Source organism: Littorina saxatilis, linkage group LG2 (assembly GCF_037325665.1).
Source record: "Littorina saxatilis isolate snail1 linkage group LG2, US_GU_Lsax_2.0, whole genome shotgun sequence".
NCBI classification, from domain to species: domain Eukaryota; kingdom Metazoa; phylum Mollusca; class Gastropoda; order Littorinimorpha; family Littorinidae; genus Littorina; species Littorina saxatilis.
Window position 1 is genome coordinate 94,132,499 of NC_090246.1, and position 23,571 is coordinate 94,156,069.

General features: G+C 41.0%; 2 protein-coding genes across 5 annotated transcripts; both read right to left on the minus strand.

Moving 5' to 3' along the window:
• Positions 1-926: 926 nt before the first annotated feature.
• LOC138960223 (prohibitin-2-like) lies at positions 927-23,078 on the minus strand. Of its 4 annotated transcripts, none has more exons than XM_070332012.1 (8): positions 23,001-23,078; positions 19,650-19,790; positions 16,847-16,983; positions 10,097-10,229; positions 8,228-8,367; positions 7,170-7,244; positions 5,364-5,485; positions 927-4,800 (listed from the first exon to the last, which is right to left on the minus strand). In XM_070332012.1, exons 2-8 carry the CDS (start codon positions 19,759-19,761, stop codon positions 4,599-4,601), a joined length of 921 nt encoding a protein of 306 aa, XP_070188113.1. In that variant the 5' UTR covers positions 19,762-19,790; positions 23,001-23,078; the 3' UTR covers positions 927-4,598. The 4 variants fall into 4 exon arrangements, with proteins under 4 accessions (XP_070188113.1, XP_070188112.1, XP_070188111.1 ...); XM_070332011.1 differs by having other exon boundaries at positions 22,920-23,059; XM_070332010.1 differs by having other exon boundaries at positions 22,901-23,059.
• Positions 12,970-14,304, minus strand: LOC138960448 (uncharacterized). The gene is made up of 3 exons (XM_070332359.1): positions 14,026-14,304; positions 13,584-13,674; positions 12,970-13,272 (listed from the first exon to the last, which is right to left on the minus strand). Exons 1-3 carry the CDS (start codon positions 14,073-14,075, stop codon positions 12,970-12,972), a joined length of 444 nt encoding a protein of 147 aa, XP_070188460.1. The 5' UTR covers positions 14,076-14,304.
• Positions 23,079-23,571: the final 493 nt, after the last annotated feature.

Consider the following 23,571-nt stretch of genomic DNA (forward strand, 5'->3'; position numbering starts at 1 on the left):
GAACAAACTATTATACTATCCCAGGGGGCGACGAATACAAACGGTACTTTACAAGGTCGTTCGTTTTTCTCCAGAAAAACTGTCACAGACTATTCTGAAGAAAAAGTTAATCGCAATAATGCTGTAGAAAACCAAGTAAACATTATGCTTCAGAAAAACTGCAGTAAAAAACGTTGCTTCGGTGAAAGATGACATTATGCAGAAAAGACAGTTTTTCTCCAGCTTTTCGGTTTTTCTCCAGAATAACTGAATAATGTCATAATCCGCCAAGAGCCAGTACAAAATGCTGCAGAAAAAATGTAAACAGGTTTTCTGCAGTAAAACAACAGCACCATTTTACTGCAGCATTCTTGATTTCAATTTTACTGCAGTAAAATGTTTTGCTGCAGAAAAAAAAGCTGCTTCGGCGAAAGATGACATTATGCAGAAACGCTGCAGAAAAGAACGGTTTTTCTCCAGCATTTGTCTTTTCTGCAGAATAACTGAATAAAGTCATAATCCGCTAAGGATAATGGAGCTCTTTCTCTCTCTCTGCAATCATCCTTCAAGCACTCGAAATCATTCAACATTAAAACAAAAGTGTTCATGAACACTTCATGATTTGACATTTAGATCTGCTCGATTACCTATGTTTCCGTGAGAGATTGTCCATTAGCGGAATGAGTTTCGTATCATGCAATTGATTTCTTTGATGTTGTTAATGACTACACATGTATATAATCATCCTCTTCATCCATCATCATCATCAACATTTTTTTCTTCTTTGATAAATTGTGCATGTATGTTTCTCTCAAGGACAGCTTGTGAGAAAAGGCCCAGCCTCAAATCTTCATCTTGGTTAAATAAAGTTCAGTTCAGTTCATCTCTCTCTCTCCCATACACACACACGCACACAAACACACGCACACACACACACACAAGTCTCGCATGCTTCAATACATTTATTGTACGCTAGGAAAAGGGATCACAGATATACACTAGTCAGGCCTGAGGATGCCTCAACCAGTAAAAGGTATTTCATCATAAAATACAAACTGCCATAGATGTAAAGGTGATAAACTTAAGCTTGACTCAAGCTGTGACCATAAATCGTAGTAGAGGTTGTGTTTAACAAAATAAGCGTTATAATCCCTGAAAAAGGTTTCAAGGCTTAATAAAAACAACAATCGGAGATGTTTTAAGACTGCTTTACAATAGATTTACCCTGCCCTTGAGTGCACAGCACTGATTTATGAGTTACAAGTAAAAGAAAGACATAAAAAAGACTGGGTTTCTTTCTTTCTTTATTTGGTGTTAACGTCGTTTTCAACCACGAAGGTTATATCGCGACAGAGGGAGGGGGGGGATGGGATAGAGCCACTTGTCAATTGTTTCTTGTTCACAAAAGCACTAATCAAAAATTTGCTCCAGGGGCTTGCAACATAGTACAATATATTACCATACTGGGAGAATGCAAGTTTCCAGTACAATTGACAACAGCCCCTTGTGTAAAAAAAAAAAAGAAAAAAAAAAGAAAAAAGAAAAATGCATTTCCAACACATTTTTTCCATGCACAGCATGGTCCGTGCTGATTTATGGAGGTACACAGTAAAAAGACACAACACTATAAGGAAAGCATGCAACTTAGAGTACAAATCATAATGCCAATACTCATCTTATTAATAATAACCATAATTCATAAAATTCCAATGCACATTTACCATTCCTTTACAAAGGTACAGACTTAAATATGTACAGGTACCACATCAGCTACCAAATCCCAACAACAAAATAGTGCTGAATAATAGACAGAATGTTCAATGAAATGTTGGCGCAAATTGCTGTGGAATACATTCAATGTACCCATTTTTCTCATTTATAATATATATAACCACTGATGTCTTGACAATCATCAGGAAAGGAAAGTATACTATTTTAATGTAATGTTCAATTGAGCTGGAAGGTTTACTTCATTACGTAATTAGAGTCAAACCATGTCATGATTGTCAAAATGTTGAGCAGTAAAAAGTTGTTTTTTTAAAAAGGAAGCAAAAATTGAAAGTACTGTAAAATTGAAAACAAAACAAAAAACAAACAGTATATATAAAAACAAACTTACAATTTTGAACCCTGATTAGATAAAACAATCCAATTCGGAACTCAATTCTAAAATATAAATCTTGTTGACCAAACCATGTCCACTGTAAAAATAAAGAATAGTTTGGTGATATGTTTTGTAACAGCCGAGAGACTGGACAAAATAGAGAAAGCCCAAGCATGTCATTCGATCAGTTATTTCCACAAGTACACAATGTACTATTATGGGTGTGATGATACATGTATTATGACGGTTTAGAGGTTAGAACATTTGTGAAAGCATCTTTGAATGTAAACACCACAAAAAGATATTTTCCCTGAGCTGAGGAATAAATGTGTGCATATATATTGTTCCCATATTCTAACAACAAATTGTGTTCGAACTGAAACATGCTATAAGAGAAAAAATCGATTATCCTTAAACACAAACATTACATGTAGATTCAACCAGGTTTTAACCGCTCTAGATATCTGGAATGATATTCTGAAACAATTAAGATAATATAGGTTCAACATTGAAATGAGGAAAACAAAACATGCCCCGAAGGGTTTACAGTTCTCTGCCCTTCTAACTAGTTACTTTTACAAATTATCAGTTTGCACTATCTTCAGTCGAATGTAAAACATAAAAAACATTTACAAAAAAAGACTACACAAGTTACACTGCATGCGTAAAATTATTTACACAAGTAATCTATTGAATAGGCCATGAGAAAACACACACTTTTACAGCACCAATTTATCCTTCAAGAAAAAAGTGAAAAACACAACTGAGAAGTTAAGTTGAAAAACAAAGTCAGCAAGACTTGCGATAACTCATTACTTTTGATTTGATCATTTCAGTACAATTCGGTGCCAAATACACATGATTTCTTCGTACTTATATCTTTAGAAAGTACTCTGTGTACCTTGTTATACTGTATTGTTGAATTAAAACCATGTTATAACAAAAATGTGAGAAGCACCTTCTATGGTTGCTATTTTGATGCAAGTAAAAATCACCAGATCAATTCGAATGGTTTGTTCCGATTCCCCTTGGATTTCCCTTTGCGTTTTACACAGCAGTTAAAACAAGCAAATATCCCACACACTTTAAAAATCAAATATACATGTATGTATGTACAAAACATAAAGGCATACATCATGAAACTAAAAACAAGGGCACAGTTAGACCTTGAAATTAAAAATACATCGTCTTAAACCCCATTGAGAAGACACCGTGCGCAAGAGGAGAACACAGCAAAGTAATGAACAAAGGAAATACAATTCTATAGGTGCCAATGAGTAAGAGGTTTCTCTCTTCACAAAACATGGAGGGTTTTATGCAAAAAGTCAATCAGATTTTATCCCAATAAAAAAAAAAAAATCAATAGAAAAAAAACCCGAAAAAAACCCCTGCCACAAACACGAGAAAACTACAAGGTGAAATAGCCTTTCTAGGCTGACACAGCCTATAAATAAAGGGCGTTGAATAAAGTACAGAACGGTTTGTAGCATATGGACCAAGTTTACAAGTACCTTTGTTCTGTTGTTTCGCATCACATGGCTTAATATCATGGTGTCAGTATTCAATATGGGCAACATAAAAAATCCCATTAAACTGCAGCTGCTATGCAATACTGTTCCTATATAAAAACATTCACACTGTGTAATGCATTTCCTTATTAATCTCCTGGGCGATAACATGTCTTGCACTAAACACTGCGGTTGAATATGCATCGTGTACAGTGTATAAAAAAACAAGAAAGGTGAGTTGTTGGAACGTTTTTTATTGACAAAACAATACGTTACAGTCACTTATATTTGGACCCAGTGGTCTTTTAAAAGCACAGACAAACAAATATTAATTAAAAAAAAAGAAAGACACTTGGGGAGAAGACACAAGCGAGGCAATCATGTACTGTGGTTGACTAACTGTGGTTGACTATACATGCATTCTCAGAGCAAATGACTGGAGTGAAGAATAATTCTTATTACCACATCGCAGCCTGTAGAAAGATGGTACCCTCAAACCAACCTTGCTTTTGGGTGAAAATACCGCAGTGTGCATAACTTTAAGTGTTTTTTCCTTTAAAAAATGTCATCTGAGATCAAAATGTAACAGCTACAAGTATAAATATCTCTTTACCCCTACAAATACTGTCCCCAAATCAGACTTACAGGAGGAAGTCCTAATGCTGATAAAGCGGTACCTTTCTTTTAAGGCTTCCAATAATCTGAGAAAAAGATGAATTTGACAGATACTAAAATCTGAAAGTATCAGGAGAGGGGCCAGGGGGTTAATTCCTGGTCTTTAAATGTATTACCAGACACACTGACATGGGTGGGACTGAACAATGTCATGAATCCTGAAGAATTTTAGGTCTGAAGGATTTGTATAATAAACAAACAAAACAACGTCACCACAGACATTACGAATCCGAATTTCCGGCATATACCGGAAGAATCCCACCCATGCACTGAAAATGACACTAATTACTTAGTTCTACAGCTATCAATTCATCAGATTAAGACACATTATCTTAGTTGGTGGTGTAGGTGGTTTTGGCGGGGCTCTGCAGGCCGATGTACACAGGGTTCTTGGCAGAGGCGATCACTCGCACGCCCAGGTAAGAGATGAACCCTTCAGGTGTGAAACCGAGACCCGCTGCACTGACGATACTCTCATAGGCCTCTGCTTCTCGATCGTACTGTGCGACGATCGAAGACGCTTCTCTCTCAGCACTGTGAAGAAACACACAAAGACGAGTTTACACCTCAAGGCCTTCTTGAAGCAAATTTCAATAAGCAGTCAGAATCAAAAAGTAAGAATTGTAGGTTATTATTGACAAAACAAAACTTTACATTTACCAATACATTTTGTTAATAAACAAACGTTTCAATAACCTACAAATTATCGTTTTTTTCTATTCTGAATTTTGGAACGTTACCACTCAATTTGGTTTTTTGATTTTTCAAGAAACACAGACCAACATGGATGCCAAATGAACAGCAACCAACTTAATTGATTGTTCCTCTCACAGAGAATAGTGTCTATGCCTTCCCTGGTCAGCCAGAAAGAGCCAGTTTGTTTTTCTGACAGCTCTGATGATACAAGGGAGGGGAAACAACTCTGCCTGAGATTTTGGTAAAACCCTGGGCAGATCTGAGATGGTGACACATATCTTTTACACAGGAACACCTGTGCCTGAGATTTTGGTAAAACCATGGGCAGATCTGATATTATGACACAAATCGTTCACACAGGGAAGACTGTGCCATAAAAGAGTTAAAAAAAAAGCGCTTACTTGTTTTGCATAATCCTGGCATCTGAATTTGCCTTGTTGAGGATAATCTGAGCCTCAGACTCCGCATTTCGTCGCGTGGTGTTTGCTTCTGTGATCAGACGAGGACGTTCATTCTTTGCAACCTGATGTCAAAAAAGTCGTAACTCAGAAAACAAGCAAGACTAATCTATTAAATGCTCTTCTTCGTTTTGTGAGTGTGTGTGCTCTTCTTTTTCTTGTTATTGTGCATTCGTTTTTGTGTGCGAGTGTATTGCTCTTTTAAATGTCTCTTCAAATGTTCTACAGTGGAACCCCCCTTTTAAGACCCCCCAATTTAAGACTCCCTCCTTTTTAAGACCCTGTTTTCTCAGACTTTCTGTTCATAACCTCTGTAAAATTACCCCCATTTTAAGACTCCCTCCTTTGTAAGACCTTGTTTTCTCAGACTTTCTGTTCATAACCTCTGTAAAATTACCCCTATTTTAAGACTCCCTCCTTTTTAAGACCTTAATTTGTCAGACTTTCTGTTCATAACCTCTGTAAAATTACCCCCATTTTAAGACTCCCTCCTTTTTAAGACCTTGATTTGTCAGACTTTCTGTTCATAACCTCTGTAAAATTACCCCCATTTTAAGACTCCCTCCTTTTTAAGACCTTGTTTTCTCAGACTTTCTGTTCATAACCTCTGTAAAATTACCCCCATTTTAAGACTCCCTCCTTTTTAAGACCTTGATTTGTCAGACTTTCTGTTCATAACCTCTGTAAAATTACCCCAATTTTAAGACTCCCTCCTTTTTAAGACCTTGTTTTCTCTCACTTTCTGTTCATAACCTCTGTAAAATTACCCCCATTTTAAGACTCCCTCCTTTTTAAGACCTTGATTTGTCAGACTTTCTGTTCATAATCTCTGTAAATTTACCCCCATTTTAAGACTCCCTCCTTTTTAAGACCTGATTCTCTTAGATTTTTTAGGTCTTCAAAGGGGTTTGAAACTACAGAAAGGAGTTTCCATGACAATTCCCAGTTTAAAGTTCAGAAACTGAAATAAGAATGTATTCAATCACTTGAAACAGAATCAGACATGATGACAGAAGAATCCTAGCACATGTATACTATCTGATTGGTATTTTGTTAACTGCTCTCATTTGAATGACGAGAAGAATGCATTAAACACACGTAGGTACCTAGGTCATAGCAACCAGTCAAAGTTTGCAGTGTAGTAACGTAGAAATATGATGTACCTTTAATCTGATATGAAAAATGTCCAGAGCCATCAATAAACTGACAGGTTGGCCATTTCTGTTTAGGTATTTCACATGCAAAGTGGTAAAGTACTGTACATTTTTCATTAATGCCACCACTGTTTCTATGGAGATGAGCTTTTTACCACGGTGATGATGATCTGACAGCCAAGACCACACACTGAAAAGTTTCATTAATGGTGAGTCTCTTGTTGGGATATGGGGGGTAACTGCTGCTATACAAACAACAATCAAAATTTGATCACAGCTTCAACTAGCTAACAGTTAACAAGTTTTAATTCATAAATTAAAGAAATGTATACTGACCATCCCAGATATGATGAAATTTGCTCATTTGAGCTTTACATTTTTATCTCATACAGTGGAACCCCCTTTTAAGACCCCCAAAACTCTGAGAAAATTGGGTCTTAAACCGTAGGGAGTCTAAAAATGGGGGTAATTTGAAAGAGGGTATGAACAGATGGTCTGAGAAAACAAGGTCTGAAAAAGGAGGGAGTCTTAAATTGGGGGGTCTTAAATAGGGGGTTCCACTGTACACACACATTGCGTTTTTTACTCCACATACCTGAATGTCTTCCCTGGCCCGCTCCTTGCTACGAATGGCCGCCTCATAATCATTCGGCCTCTCGATGTTGTTCACCTGGAACACAAAATATCTTTCTTACTCCACTCAGCTGACAAACACAGACACCCATGTACTCTTAAATAGATCAGACATGGGAACAAGGATTGATAAAAAAAAGTCTGAAAATGATCTGTGGTTCCACAATAGTACACTAATACCATGGATGGAGCACACAAACAGCTCTGAAATTATGTTTTGGAGCTCACACAAAAGTCTGACTTCAGCCAAAAGTCTGAAGATTCTCATGTGTGATTGATATAAAAAAAATAAATACACTACAATATCACAGTTGTGAAAGAAACAGCTAAAAAAAAGTCAGCAGCGACTTTCTTCCCAGATGATAAATATCTCTAGCAGAGTAAAAGAGGAAAATAAAACCTTCACAGAAAGCCATTTGGGACCACAAGACTCCTCGTGGGCAGGGGGAAGAGGCGTTCAAAGAAAAGTCACCTTACGGGGAAGGTATCACAGAAAAATCCTGTCCTGAGGAGGACCTTAGTACCGTACCGTGGAACCCCCCTTTTAAGACCAAAAAAAACCCTGAGAAAATCAGGTCTCAATAAGGAGGGAGTCTGAAAATGGGGGTACATTTTACAGGGCTTATGAACAAAAAATCTTTGATGTTGTTAACAATATTCCCCGACTCAACATCAGCCAAGTCCAAAACGGAGCGTTCGGCACACAATCGAAGAAAGTTGTCACCATAGTAACCAGAAGGGGCGTGATAATTGCGTGAGAATAACCGGAACGCTTGTAATGAAATACAGATTCTGTGAAATGTTCAACCACGGTGTGGGCCACATTATTTGAAAGGAAGACACTGATTGCATCGGGGAAAAGAGGGGGAAACAAAAAATATTCTCACATACATACAAAACACAACGCGAGGCCACTAACAACATCAAAGAGACAGAGAAACATTCTGCACACTCTCCCCGGGCAGCCCCCGGTCTTAATCAAATCTGCCACAAAAGAAAGAAGAAGTCCCAGCATCTGACCTGCAGATCAGTGACGTCAGCTTTCATGTTGGTGTAGCGTTCCCTGAGGATCTGGGACAGCATGGTCTGGAAGTTGCCTCTCTCCGCCTGGAACTGCGAGGTGTTGAACTTGCTGCACGCCTCGTGGATCACCGCCTCCCCTGCAAGACAACACTGCCTGCATGAGCAACGCATACTGTGCAAGACAACACTGCCTGCATGAGCAACGCATACTGTGCAAGACAACACTGCCTGCATGAGCAACGCATACTGTGCAAGACAACACTGCCTGCATGAGCAACGCATACTGTGCAAGACAACACTGCCTGCATGAGCAACGCATACTGTGCCTCCATGCTTGCTCTACAATAGTGCTCATGAGGTTGCAGAGCTTGGCACATGGAAAGGTGGCACACATCGTAAATAACTCAATGCTTTTTCAGTTTCTATGTTGATAACCTCTGTGAGCCTGCAGCACAAATGTTCGTCAGAGAAGCAGGAATGAAGCAATTTCACATTTTGGGGAACATGTGTTTCAGTTGCTTTGATTTTTCTCGTCCATAAGAGAGCGACAGATTAAGAATCAATGCCAGACAGAAAGGAAATGACGTAAAAATATATACTTGACATAAATTGAGTGACACAATTCGGAGCCATACAACTTAGATAACAGCTGCAATGGCGACTTGGATGTTCCGATCTGATTATACCTGTCAGTCACAGCATTCTTGTGACCTGGATCAGCCAATTACGCACCTGACATCATGAATATTAACAGCTGAAATTTATGCGCAATACACCATGTTGAACATGCATTTCTGTTGCTATACTTTTTCTTGTCCAAGTGAGAGCTACAGACTGAGAATTAACGCCAGACAGTTAAGAAATGACGTAACCATACATTTGATGTAAATGAAGTGACGCATATCCAGGCATGGGAATTGAAAAAAGTAAAAAAGGCTGAAAATGTGCAAGTAATTTCAATACGGCGCGATGCGCCTAGCCTCACTAGGGGGTTTCCCGGGGGCATGGCCCCCCGGAAAAATGTTCTCCAAAGAACCTAAATTGTGCAATTTGGTGTCGTCTGAGCTCGAAGTTTGCCATTAAATTCAGTTTTCAGAACCATTTTTACCTCCCCCATTTATTTTTTCGGCGGACACTTTTGCTTTTTGGGCGGAACAAAAAAACAATTCCGGGGAAATTTGCCTTTCGGCGGACAATTCCCATGCCTGATATCACTTGATTCTTCAGAATTTTGATCATGACATTTTCAAGTGATTATGTCGGCATAGTATGCCCAGAGGGTGGGTGGTGCCTTGTCGTTCTGCGAAGCACTCACCGAAAAAAATGGCTTTTCTGTATTTCCAGAGTGCATTATTTGAAAATATGAAAATTGTCATTCCTTACAATAAGTCATGCTGATATTTCTATTTCAAAATTTAAGTTTGTCTTGTTTACTTTTAGCGTGATAAACAAAAAGGGTCCATGCCTGACCGCTATAACAATTAGTGGGTCACCTACAATCGGTCCTGATCCGTCAAATATCCATATGGTTCACTAAAATCGTAAGAAAATTAAATGCGGACAGTTCAAAGGGAAGCTGAGCTGTGTAAATCGTTAATTTCTCATTAAACACATTCATTCACAAGTAATTTCTAATGGCCTACAAAATGTATTGCAACACAACAACATTGCGAATTCCTGCTTCTCTGACCAACATTTGTGCTATAGGCTCACAGAGGTTATAAACATAGCAACTTAAAAAGCATCGAGTCATTTACGATTTGTGCCACCTTTCCATAGTGATGACATGTCTCTGACGACCGGTTTTGGTAGCTCCATTGGGCGCTCGTTACTGACAGGTTCAATTCTACAACACAGAATGCTCACCTGAGTATCTGAGCACATCCTTATAGCCATCAAAATCTTTGAAGTCCAAGATAATCGCCTTCATCTCTTTTAGCATGGCCTTGAACTGGAAGGAAACGCTGATGCGGATAGGCACTCCATCGCTGTTCAGACACTAGAAAGAAAAACAATAACAATAAACAGCACAATAGATTACACAAAGTCAGATTCACAGAAGAGTTTGGTAAAAGACCCAAATACAGTGGAACATACTTTTAAGATCTCCCAAAATTTGAGAAAATCGGGTCTTAAAAAGGAGGGAGTCTTAAAATGGGGGTAATTTTACAGAGGTTATGAACAGAAAGTCTGAGAAAACAAGGTCTTAAAAAGGAGGGAGTATTAAAATGGGGGTAATTTTACAGAGGTTATGAACAGAAAGTCTGAGAAAACAAGGTCTTAAAAAGGAGGGAGTCTTAAAATGGGGGTAATTTTACAGAGGTTATGAACAGAAAGTCTGAGAAAACAAGGTCTTAAAAAGGAGGGAGTATTAAAATGGGGGTAATTTTACAGAGGTTATGAACAGAAAGTCTGAGAAAACAAGGTCTTAAAAAGGAGGGAGTCTTAAAATGGGGGTAATTTTACAGAGGTTATGAACAGAAAGTCTGAGAAAACAAGGTCTTAAAAAGGAGGGAGTCTTAAATTGGGGGTAATTTTACAGAGGTTATGAACCGAAAGTCAGAAAACAAGGTCTTAAAAAGGAGGCTCCACTGTAGATGACTTTAACCTTCACCGGGCTTCCTGGGTCCTACAGGACCCAGAGGCACATAAAAATGACCATAACTCCAGTGCTAATACGAATTTTTTAATGAAATTTGGTGTATTCCTCGGCCACCTGCATGGCTTCCTATGACCCAAATTTTAAGTCAATCGGTCAAATTAGAAAACAATCAGCAATGACGTCGTTTGATATACCCGATTCTGGTTTCCTGGGTCCCACAGGACCCATACGTTTCAAAGAGGGATGGAGGTGTTTATACCGATTCGGATGATGTGGGTAACACAGGACCCACACTTTTTAAGCGCAGCAGTGATAAAGGGATATTCCCATGACGTTGACCGCCCAAGCCTCCGGGTCCGGTACCGGAGACACGAAGACTGGGAGACGCCGAGAGAACCGGGTGGCGAACAGATCCAAGAGGGGTTTGTCCACCTGCGTCCAAAGACGCCGCAGTACCTGGTGCGCGATAGTCCACTCCGAGTGCAGTACCTGCGATGAGCGACTGAGCGAATCTGCCAAGATGTTCAGGCACCCCGGAAGGTACTTCGCTGAGATCACTATCCCCTGATGGAACGCCCAAGTGAGAATCTCGCATGCTCTGTTGGACAGAACTAGCGAGCGCGTGCCCCCCTGCTTGTTCAGGTACGCGGCCACAGTGGTGTTGTCCATGTGGATCAACACCTGCTTGCCTCGCAGAGAGGCGACAAACTCCAGAAGCCCGAGGCACACTGCTTCCAATTCCAGAATGTTGATGTGCAATAACTTCTGAGCCTGGTCCCAAAGACCGGAAGCTGTGTTCCCCTCCAGATGAGCTCCCCAACCCTGAAGAGAAGCATCGGTAAAGAGATGCAACTCCGGAAGGGGCAGTGAAATCGGAACGCCCTGAGTCAGCCAGGCCGAATCCAACCACTGCCTCGTTGACTCCAGGAACCATCCCTGAAGGGGAAGAGACAAATTCCAACCTTGAGAGGCTGGATCCCAGGCAGAGTTCAGAAACGCCTGAAACGGGCGTTTGTGAACTCTGCCCAGCGGAATCAGGGTAGACATCGACTCCATCTGGCCCTGGAGTGAAGCCAATACCCTGACTGGCGCGTGGCGGAGGCTCGACAGGGACCTGACCAGATCCTGTAGCTTGTCTATCCTCCGCTGGGCGGGACAAACAGTCCAAGCTCGGGTGTCGAACACCATGCCCAGATACGTAAACTGCTGAGAGGGAACCAAGTCGGACTTCCCTTGGTTCACGGAGAAACATAAGTCTCTCGCAGTCTGCAAGACTATCCGGGTGTGCTGATCGCACAGGGACTCTAGCTGATTCAGGACCAACCAGTCGTCCAGATAAACTCTGAGACGAATCCCTTGCTGCCGCACTAAAGCGCAAAGCTGGCGCACTATCATGGTGAAGATCCAAGGCGCTAACGAGAGCCCGAACGGCAGCGCCCTGAACTGGAACACCCTGTCGTCCCACAGGAACCGCAGCCACTTTCGATCTGACCTGTGCATCAGAATATGGAAGTATGCGTCTGTCAGGTCGATGGAAGTGACCCAGTCCAACGGACGAAGGGCCTCCCTGACAGACGCTGGAGTCTCCATCTTGAACGGAACCTTCCGGAGAAAGCCGTTCAAGGGAGACAGATCCAACACCGGTCGCCAACCCCCTGACGCTTTCGGGACGACAAACAGTCTCCCGTAAAACCCCGGGGATCGACGATCGATGACCTCCTCTATCGCATGCTTCTGCAAAAGCAGCAGCACCTCCGCCTGAATGACGGCACATGCCTCCGGATCGGCGGGAAACCTGAAACTGGGTGTTGTTCTGGTTAAAGGAGCCTTGTCCTCTAACCAGAGCAACCGGAACCCCGATCGAACCACTCCCATAACCCAAGGGCTGCTCGCGAGAGACAACCAAGCTGGAACGGCCCTTGAGAGGCCGCCCGCTACCAAAGGGGTAGGGGCTAGAGGAGTGGTTGGATCGGGGAGCCTTCATTGGGGGTTAGGTTTACCACCTGACCCCTTCTTCCCGAAGGAAGGCTTCTTATTATAGGGACGAGAACGGCTGCCACCCCTATGCGACCGCGTCTTTTGCCCAGACCCACGAAAAGACGAAGACTGCGTGGAACCGCCTTTCTTCTGACCCTGCTTAAGGGCAAGCTCTGAAAGCTGACCCATCCTGTCCCCCACCGTCCGCAACCGCCTGAGCGGAAGCGTAGGCAGGAAACGGATTGCCGTTACCACCTACGACCGGAACTCCCGTAGGATGCGAACCGGAAGTCGATGGTAACGATTTGAAAGTGCCACGATCCCTCGAAAGAAATCCTGTGGCCGGAAATCCCTTTGCCGAAGCAGTAGAACCCATGGACGAGGGGCCGGGCGAATCGGCCCCAGCGACGCGGGTGGGATACACCAGTGTCCTCTTTCCAGACGTCGACAGTTTCCCAACGTACTGTATAAAAAAAATCACAGTAATTTCAGTTACGAGTTAGAAAACTCACTCTCTCTCTCTCTTTCTCTCTCTCTCTGGTGTGTGCGTGTGTGTGTGTGTGTGTGTGTGTGTGTGTGCAACATATCAAGTATCATTGCAATGAGAACTTATTTGGTATACAGTGTGAATATCAAAATGACCACATGATAATCTACGTTTTTGCACACATTCTTTGTCTCCAATTAGAAGGCCAGATATCGAATAAATAAACACTTCTGTGCCATCAACAAACAGTACACTTTGTATAAATGAAAACAGTAAAACTAACTTACTATGAGGCTGCTCCACATTGACCTGTACACATCCTGCCTGGTGGAACCCACGTGGTGCAGGATATGCACCATCCCCTTTGGCACGTCCGCGCTACAGACACAAAGGATGTAAAATATTAGTGAAATCAGAACTAACATTAGGGTGAAAATGGTGTTAACTCACTAGGACGTTGTATTCACCATGCATCACTGATCATCACTGTACATCTACAAAGTAGTCTATAAAACACAAGACAGTACGCGCAGCACGTTGATATTTTTTTTTTCGAGCTCAGCTAAATAACTGAAGCACGTGGGAATCTCATTATCACACCCAAATGAATAAATAGTTCCAAGTACACAAAGAGATCATGTTCTGACTTGTTGAAAGTACTTTATTACAGTGCCGTTCATTTTCTAGTACCAACGAAGTTTAGACAACAAAGGATTTAAAATGGCTTACCCAACATTTCTGAAAGCTTCCTCGAGGTTTGCCTTGCTTGCTGATGCCATTTTGTCAATGTGTCACGATGATCAGTACTCACGGAAACAAAAGAATTACATCGCCAAAGCAAATAACTATGTGCAACCTTCTTTAAAAAGTATGGGTCCTGTGGTACCCACATCATCCGAATCAGTATAAACAGTTTTATCCTTCTTTGAAAAATATGGGTCCTGTAGGACCCAGGATGCCATAATCGGGGTATCAAACACGAAGCCCGGTGAAGGTTAAAATGTACACAGACAAACAAAAACCAGAAGAGCGGAAATCAGCTACTCTGGAACCTCCCACAATGATGGTACCCTTCCTTAAAATGGCACCCTCTGTTTGATGACCAAATTTCTGGGTACGGACGCCTTTCACACTGTAACTTAAACCTCCAAATGACACCCTCTGTTTGATGACCAAATTTCTGGGTACGGACGCCTTTCACACTGTAACTTAAACCTCCAAATGACACCCTCTGTTTGATGACCAAATTTCTGGGTACGGACGCCTTTCACACTGTAACTTAAACCTCCAAATGACACCCTCTGTTTGATGACCAAATTTCTGGGTACGGACGCCTTTCACACTGTAACTTAAACCTCCAAATGACACCCTCTGTTTGATGACCAAATTTCTGGGTACGGACGCCTTTCACACTGTAACTTAAACCTCCAAATGGCACCCTCTGTTTGATGACCAAATGTCTGGGTACGGACGCCTTTCACACTGTAACTTAAACCTCCAAATGACACCCTCTGTTTGATGACCAAATGTCTGGGTACGGACGCCTTTCACACTGTAACTTAAACCTCCAAATGACACCCTCTGTTTGATGACCAAATTTCTGGGTACGGATGCCTTTCACACTGTAACTTAAACCTCCAAATGACACCCTCTGTTTGATGACCAAATTTCTGGGTACGGGCGCCTTTCACACTGTAACTAAAACCTCCAAATGGCACCCTCTGTTTGATGACCAAATGTCTGGGTACGGATGCCTTTCACACTGTAACTTAAACCTCCAAATGACACCTTTGTTTGATGACCAAATTTCTGGGTACGGACGCCTTTCACACTGTAACTTAAACCTCCAAATGACACTCTCTGTTTGATGACCAAATTTCTGGGTACGGACGCCTTTCACACTGTAACTTAAACCTCCAAATGACACCCTCTGTTTGATGACCAAATTTCTGGGTACGGACGCCTTTCACACTGTAACTTAAACCTCCAAATGACACCCTCTGTTTGATGACCAAATTTCTGGGTACGGACGCCTTTCACACTGTAACTTAAACCTCCAAATGACACCCTCTGTTTGATGACCAAATTTCTGGGTACGGACGCCTTTCACACTGTAACTTAAACCTCCAAATGGCACCCTCCTTATTGAGACACCCGACCTACCAACAAAGTGTCAGTAACGACTTTGATCTTTTTACCCAGGAGTTTCAAAGTTCGCAATTACCCAGCACACCCCTCATTTGTCACGGATCGGTCCAACAGACCATCATGAGGCAGGTGTAATAGTCAGTATTGCATGCATATCTAGTGGCCTGTGGCTCTCCCCATCTCATCTTTTGCTTTCACAATTGAAGGACCGCCCTAGGAGTAGGGGTGGAGGGAGAAAGAGAGTGGGAGTGAGTGGGTAGGCGCAGTTTGAAAAGCATCTCATTAATGACAGCATCGATGCTGCTCTGCTTGCATTCTTTTTGGCATGTTTGTTTGTGTACATATTCTGTGATTATGTGCTCACCAACTGCGTGAACGAATAATCCTGAATACATTTAGAACACTTCTCTTGACTTGAGTTAAGGTGAAGACAGACGCACAACACAAAACAATGTTTTCGACACAAACTCCATCTCAAAACGTCGGGGAAACACATGTTTTTAAAGCAGGGATGTCATATGCGAAACGCACAGATGAGGCGTGCTGCGTGCTTTCACAGAAATATCGGTCAGTGTCAGCTTGACCCGTCCAGCATGCTCTAAAACCCAAAACATGAAACTGATTTCTGAAATGCGTTTTGGGGGATGTCACATGGGAAACACGCTGTTTTGTGTTTGTTTTGAAAGAAAACACTGTTTTGTGCTGTGCGTCTGACATGACCCTTAGTAACCTGCTGTCTGTTAAATCGCTCCGTCTTGGTTCAACTTCATTTTAAATCGTTCAGAGGTGACTTTACCATTGCGGCTAAAAAAACACACACACAAACATGGACACTTTTGACACTAGAAAATAGAGTTAAAGTTATAGAAAGAACTAAGCAACAAAGCGATCAGAATTGCAAAAAAGTCTGGGGAAAAAACAGTAAATAAGAAAGAGTGAACTGCCAAGCAGTTGCCTCCCCTGTGAAGAAACTCCACCCTCAAATTCCCCTCCTTTTTACGTCCAATTTTTCTGGACATTTTCAAGGTTGTCAGGGGGAGGTTTTACTGTATCAGGAAAAACAAGAATTCCCCACTCAGAACGATGAAATCACACATCCAAGGATAGTGTTTCATATATTTCTACAGAGACAATAATTCACTCATGACACACATATGTGCCCAAAATGCTAAAATTAAAAACAAAAGAGCATTAACGATACAATACAGTGACATCTTTATTTTAAGACCTAACAAAATGCACATCTTAAAATCAACCCTCCACTTCGACATTCATCCAAGAAAACAAAGGTATTTAATTTTTTTTTTTTAACTGACACTATGAAGAGAAAGTCTGAGAAAATCAGATAAAAATGTTGAGGGAGTCTCAAAATAGAGAGCGCTAAATGGAGGTTCCAGCGTACCGACAGTCGGGAGTAAGACAGTGTTGTGTAGACGCTGGGGAAGATGAGGAACTCGTAGCCAGGCGGACCAGTGTGGAGACCTTCTGTGAACACTTCCTCTCCCAGCTCCTTCTGTATCGTGTCATACTGGATACCCACTGGAAAACGGTGACAAGAAAATGCTGTTCAAGACTGTGTAACTTCTTCTTTGTGTTTATGGGCTGAAACTCCCACGTACACTGATTTTTCTTGCACAAGTGTGTTTTTACGTGCACAACGGTTTTTACCCCGTCATTTAGGCAGCCATACGCGGGACACTTTCGGGGGAAGCATGCTAGATACTTTCGTGTTTCGGTAACCCACTGAACTCTGACATGGATTACAGGACTTTTTCCGTGCACACTTGGTCTTGCTTGTGCTTGCGTGCACACACGAGGGGCCTGGGGATAAGGCATTAGCAGGTCTGCACATAAGTTGACCTGAGAAATCTTATAAGAATCAATATATATAAGTTCCAAGGACTACTAAAGGGAGTAGTAGTCCTTGATAAGTTCCCATATAAGAACCAAATCTATAAATGTCAGGATTTTAAATGCAAATGAGGTAAAATTTATAAGGAATGTTTGCTCAGTTCTTATACGAACTTATAAGGATTCTTATTATCTTATATGAACTAAATGAAAAACTTAAAAGGAATTTGTTTTGCGCATCCCTTTATTTTCCCTTTATAAGTTTTACCTCATTTGCATTTAAAATCCTGATAACTCTTATACCTTTATTTGGGTATAAGAATTTGTTATAAGTTCTTAAAAGTTTTTCTATAAGTTAATTTCATACGGGAATTACATGTACCAACCGACCTCATTTTTATATTTTTTATTTATTTTTTAGAGATATACATATGATTCCCTTATCCAACATTCTATTTAGGCCTAAAAAAAAAATAGGTGTGGTTACGGTAACCCGACCTACCCTATTTTTAGGGGCCGACCCTATAACTTTTTTATTACAATTACATTTGTAAAAAAACCCCACAAAACCCAAGAAAACGAGTGCAGAAAACGCAACGAAAGCGAAAGCGCTTGCGTCGCACACTTATTTCCCTGTCAAGTAGGTTTAATTTGTACACATTAGAAAAAAAAGTTTTAACAAAAAAGTGATTGCCTACCTTCCTACCCTATTCTTTTTGGCTATGTTACCGTAACCACACCTATTTTTTTTTTTGCCTTATGGCCTAATCACAGGTATCACTGTAATATATATATACCGTATTTGACGGATTACAAGACGCACTGTTTTATAAGCCGCACCCCCAACTTTAAAACAAGTCGCGTAAGGCGAAAATACAATATTTAGTCAAGTAGCTGCCATTTTTCAGCAAGACCGTATACTCGTAGCATCGTCAGTCCACCGCTCATGGCAAAGGCAGTGAAATTGACAAGAAGAGCGGGGTAGTAGTTGCGCTGGGAAGGATAGCACGCTTTTCTGTACCTCTCTTTGTTTTAACTTTCTGAGCGTGTTTTTAATCCAAACATATCATATCTATATGTTTTTGGAATCAGGAACCGACAAGGAATAAGATGAAAGTGTTTTTAAATTGATTTGGACAATTTAATTTTGATAATAATTTTTATATATTTAATTTTCAGAGCTTGTTTTTAATCCGAATATAACATATTTATATGTTTTTGGAATCACCAAATGATGGAGAATAAGATAAACGTAAATTTGGATCGTTTTATAAATTTTTATTTTTTTTTACAATTTTCAGATTTTTAATGACCAAAGTCATTAATTAATTTTTAAGCCACCAAGCTGAAATGCAATACCGAACCCCGGGCTTCGTCGAAGATTACTTGACCAAAATTTCAACCAATTTGGTTGAAAAATGAGGGTGTGACAGTGCCGCCTCAACTTTCACGAAAAGCCGGATATGACGTCATCAAAGACATTTATCAAAAAAATGAAAAAAACGTTCGGGGATTTCATACCCAGGAACTCTCATGTCAAATTTCATAAAGATCGGTCCAGTAGTTTAGTCTGAATCGCTTTACACACACACACACACGCACACACACACACACACACGCACGCACACACGCACACACGCACATACACCACGACCCTCGTTTCGATTCCCCCTCGATGTTAAAATATTTAGTCAAAACTTGACTAAATATAAAAAAAAAATTGGGACGAGCCACGTATAGGCCGCGTCACTATATTAGCCGCCGTCGAAAAAAATATAATCAGATCGTGTCAATCAATCAAAACAACCAGGCAAACGAAAGTACGGTATTTGGCGAAATCGGCTCCGAGAATAAACAAGTGAAACAAAGAAGAAAAGTGAAAAAATTTGAAGAAAAATATCACACACACAATTTGTAACCAACACACACATGTAGTCTCGCCCGGAATAAGCTTTTTTGGGATGATTTACGACTTTTGCGCACATTTCGAGCAGACGAAAACACAACATGGCGGCTCTCGCTCCTCCAACTATCGCGAGACACAAAAAAACGAAATCCTGATACATCCGGTGTTTCTCTGTAAGCTATCTTGTCACGACGACTTGTTGACAAACGAAGATTCGCAAAAGAAAGAGAAAACCGCCGAGTCTTGAGTAGAGAGCTAATAAAGTACCGGTAATCACTAATCGAGCGAAATGAAAATCCGCGGCGACTTCCATTAGGTGAATGCTATTCAAGTTTAGGTAACGTTTTAGCCGCATCTTTTTATAAGCCGCAATGCGATTTTTTTCCAAAAAAAATCGCGGCTTGTAGTCCATCAAATACGGTACATCGTTTGACAAGTTACAAGATACCTTCATCTGACGCGAGCTTCTTGAGGGAGGTTGCCAGCAGAGCTATGGTCATTATCACCAAAGCGCCCACTATCACCGCCACAACACAGCAGACATGCTTTCCTTCTGCCATCTTGCTGCTTTCTTCTTAGTGTTGGAGATCTGCACACAAAGACACATTTTTACAGACAAAATCATTCGGTCAGATACAGTATGTACAGCAGTACCTGAGATGTGTGGACCTCCCATGAGAGGACACCTCCCTTAAAAGGACACCTTCTCTTCTCCCTTTTTATATTATCTCTACCAAAGTATACCTGTCATGACAGGCCACCTGCAATGTAGGGACACTTTTGGATGGTCCCAAGGATGTCCTTTCATCGCAGGTACCACTGTATGTGGATGTCCATGTGGCAGATGTTTGAGGGAAAGAAAATATGAGGCAGGGAGAGAATAACAGTCACAAATCAAGTTGGTTAACAGTACACTGAGTACAATCAATCAATCAATCAATCAATGACGCTTATTTCGCGCATATTCCGTGGGTACAGTTCTAGGCGCTCTGCAGTGATGCCGTGTGAGATGAAATTTTATACGGCCAGTACAGTGAAACCTGCGATAAATGGACACCCTTTGGACCATCCAAAAGTGTCCCTACATTGCAGGTGGCCTGTCATAACAGGTATAGTTTGGTAGAGATAATAGAAGGGATAACAGAAGGTGTCCTTTTAAGGGAGGTGACATGCATCTTATCGGAGGGGCCACACATCAAACTTCAAAGGTACCACGTACTGTGACACCGAGAAGCAGACACATCTGCATACAATCATACTGCATACAAGAACACTGCATACAAGCTAGCTAGTATATCACTTTTAATCTGACAATGGGTACATTGCACAATGCATACATTAATAAGGCAAAAAAAAAAAAATTGTCTGTTTAGGGTAACCCGACCGACCCTATCGATTTGGCGCCGACCCAAAAACTTTTTTTTTATTTAAAAAAAAAAAGAAAAAAAAAAGAGGTAAAAATGCTAAAAAGAGACATTTGGCGTTTCTTTCTCTCCCTTTCTCTCTGTTTTATCCAAGCGAAGCGAGCGAAGCGAGCGAAGCTAGGTTGGTCCCACACTAGAGTTGATTTCAACCAAATATGATGTGTGTGTGTGTGTGTGTGTGTGTGTGTGTGTGTGTGTGTGTGTGTTAGAACCTCTAAAACTTTCACAGTTTTGACTCGACTACAACAAAAATTGGCACAGGCAATGTTATTGATCCCAGGAAGGTTTTAAGACATAAATCGTTTTGATCCGACATCGACAACGGCAGTTACAAGCGCTTCCAATTTCTAAGTCATAACAAAGAAGGAGGTCAAACCCAGGTCAAGAAGACAATCAAAACTCATGACGTCAAACTCATGACATCATTCTCTTCAACACAAGGAGCTGAATTCAAAATGTTATGACATCTTCCATGACGTCAAACTTGAGGATTCCATTTCCAAGCTAAAGTCTTTGTGTACATCAAATCTGGTAGCACTGCGAGATGTTGTAAGAGACACCGTGAATTACTTGCAATCCTGGTGAGTTGGTTGATATGATGGACGACGACAACAACAACAACAACAACAACAACAACAACAACAACAACAACAACAACAACACCTCCACCACCAACAACAAAAAAACTTGACAACAACACCACCACCACCACCACTAACAACACCAACAACAACAACAACTACAACGACACCACCACCACAACCACCAACAACAAAAATCCATTAAAAACCGTTATTTTCCATTTCTCAACCGATTTTTATGAACATTTGTGAAAAGGTCCGTTGTCCCTTACTGAAGATATCGAGATGTTGGACGAGACTTCGTTATTTACTTGTAATCAGGTAATCTAGGTGTACATCAAATCTCGTAGCACGAGATGTTGGACGAGACTTCGTCATTTGCTTGTAATCAGGTAATCTTGGTGTACATGAAATCTGGTAGCACGAGATGTTGGACGAGACTTCGTTATTTACTTGTAATCAGGTAATCTAGGTGTACATCATATCTCGTAGCACGAGATGTTGGACGAGACTTCGTCATTTGCTTGTAATCGCTCTCTCTCTCTCTCTCTCTCTCTCTCTCTCTCTCTCTCTCTCTCTCTCTCTCTCTCTCTCTCTCTCTCTCTCTCTCTCTCTGCCAAACATATGCATTTACCATCAAAGCACTGCATTTTCCGAGGAAAGATATCATCATAAACAGAGAGAGACTGAGAGAGAGAGAGAGAGAGAGAGAGAGAGAGAGAGAGAGAGAGAGAGAGAGTAAACAAGTATGAAACAATAACAACAAAACAACAACAAGAACATTACACACAAAAAAGGACAGTATTGTCATCAAAACAACAACAACAACAAACACAACAGCCACAACAACAACCACAACAACTGACAAGATTTCTAGGTGTGGAACCTCTCTCTCTCTCTCTCTCTCTCTCTCTCTCTCTCTCTCTCTCTCTCTCTCTCTCTCTCTCTCTCTCTCTCTCTCTCTCTCAATGATGGCTCCTTCGCTTGGGGTATGCAGTGCCAGGTCGTGCCGAAGGCACTGCACTTCTACTTAATTTATACGTTAGTTTTGAAACATGTATTCATCAAATATAAGAAGTGAATGTTCAGCCAACATAGCATTTACAAACAACAACAAAACAAAAAAACAAAAAAACAAAAAACTTTACCTACCTACCGACCCTACTTTTTTTGGTCATGTTACCCTAAACAGACAATTTTTTTTTTTTTGGCCTAAGCTAGACCTATCCTTTAACATTTTTCAAACCCATGCCCTAATTTACAAGTTTAAAAATATGCAGTGGTTTACACTAAAGTACTGTAAAACTAAAAGTAATCCACAAAGCAAAAACAAAACACTAACACACGCGTACACACATAAACATGCACACACACATACATATGTACACATAGATGTATACAGGGCCGTGTATACATGTACGTGCATGCTCCGTCATACCGGTGCACACATGAAGGTGTGCGCAAAGAGGGTAGTTGGGATTGCCTCGATACACAGAAGCAGAAGACGTGCATGGTAAAAATCATGTGTATTAGTCCTCACACGCCAAGAGAGAGAGAGAGAGAGAGAGAGAGAGAGAGAGAGAGAGAGAGAGAGAGAGAGAGATTCAGACGAGTCAGAGAGAGAGGGTTACGGTATCGTCACCAAGGCAAACAAAACATTAAAACAAACATGCATGTTGCACATCAAGCCTTACCACAACACACTGTACATACGTGTATACGCGTCCTGGCACAACTATTCTGCACCAAGAAAAAAAACCGAACAACCGAAAAATTGTGCAGAACAATCCTTACAGAACCGGACTTGTGTTCCAACCTGCGGAGTGCTTTCGGATACTGTGTCTTTCCCCACTTCCGCCTGCTTGTAGTTGCGAAATACGCTACTTTTCATTGGATACGGCCGTTTCGCCAAACTAATCAGCGTGCAGCTTCTTAAATCGGTTTTGGAAACCGGTTCAAGGTCTGTCGCAATTTGCCCGAGTTTAGAACTGTGTACTTTTGCTCAGGATAATAAAAACAGAGGCGCAAGAAATCTTAAAAATAGACTTCATTTAGAGTTCAAATTTCATTTTTTTTAAATTTTATAGTTGTGCTCTGCTTTCTTTGTTTTGATATTTTTCAGTTGTGGGCATTGTAAAACTAACATGACAAAAAACACGTTCACTGAGTTAGGCTACAAGGTAGCACTGTTCTGGAATCCACTCCCAGATGCGTTTAAATCTGCACCGCCAAGTACTTACAATTTTATAAATCTTCTGGACGAACACGTCCACAAAATTACCAGAATGATTCGTCGATTTTGACGAAAAAAGAAACAAAACTCCAATTGTATGCAAACACGGGGTGACATGATGGCGGGACACCT

Excerpts from the sequence above, each read along its gene's own strand:
- LOC138960223 (XM_070332012.1), bottom strand. The coding sequence starts at position 19,761 with ATGGCAGAAGGAAAGCATGTCTGCTGTGTTGTGGCGGTGATAGTGGGC. Across the intron at positions 10,230-16,846 it reads TGTCTTACTCCCGACTGTCG|TGTCTGAACAGCGATGGAGT; the intron begins GTACGCTGGAAC and ends TTTTCTTTCTAG. Across the intron at positions 5,486-7,169 it reads GGGCCAGGGAAGACATTCAG|GTTGCAAAGAATGAACGTCC; the intron begins GTATGTGGAGTA and ends TTTTGACATCAG.
- LOC138960448 (XM_070332359.1), bottom strand. The coding sequence starts at position 14,075 with ATGGCATCAGCAAGCAAGGCAAACCTCGAGGAAGCTTTCAGAAATGTT. Across the intron at positions 13,675-14,025 it reads GAAGCTTTCAGAAATGTTGG|CGCGGACGTGCCAAAGGGGA; the intron begins GTAAGCCATTTT and ends TTGTGTCTGTAG. Across the intron at positions 13,273-13,583 it reads CAATGTGGAGCAGCCTCATA|TACGTTGGGAAACTGTCGAC; the intron begins GTAAGTTAGTTT and ends TTTTTTATACAG.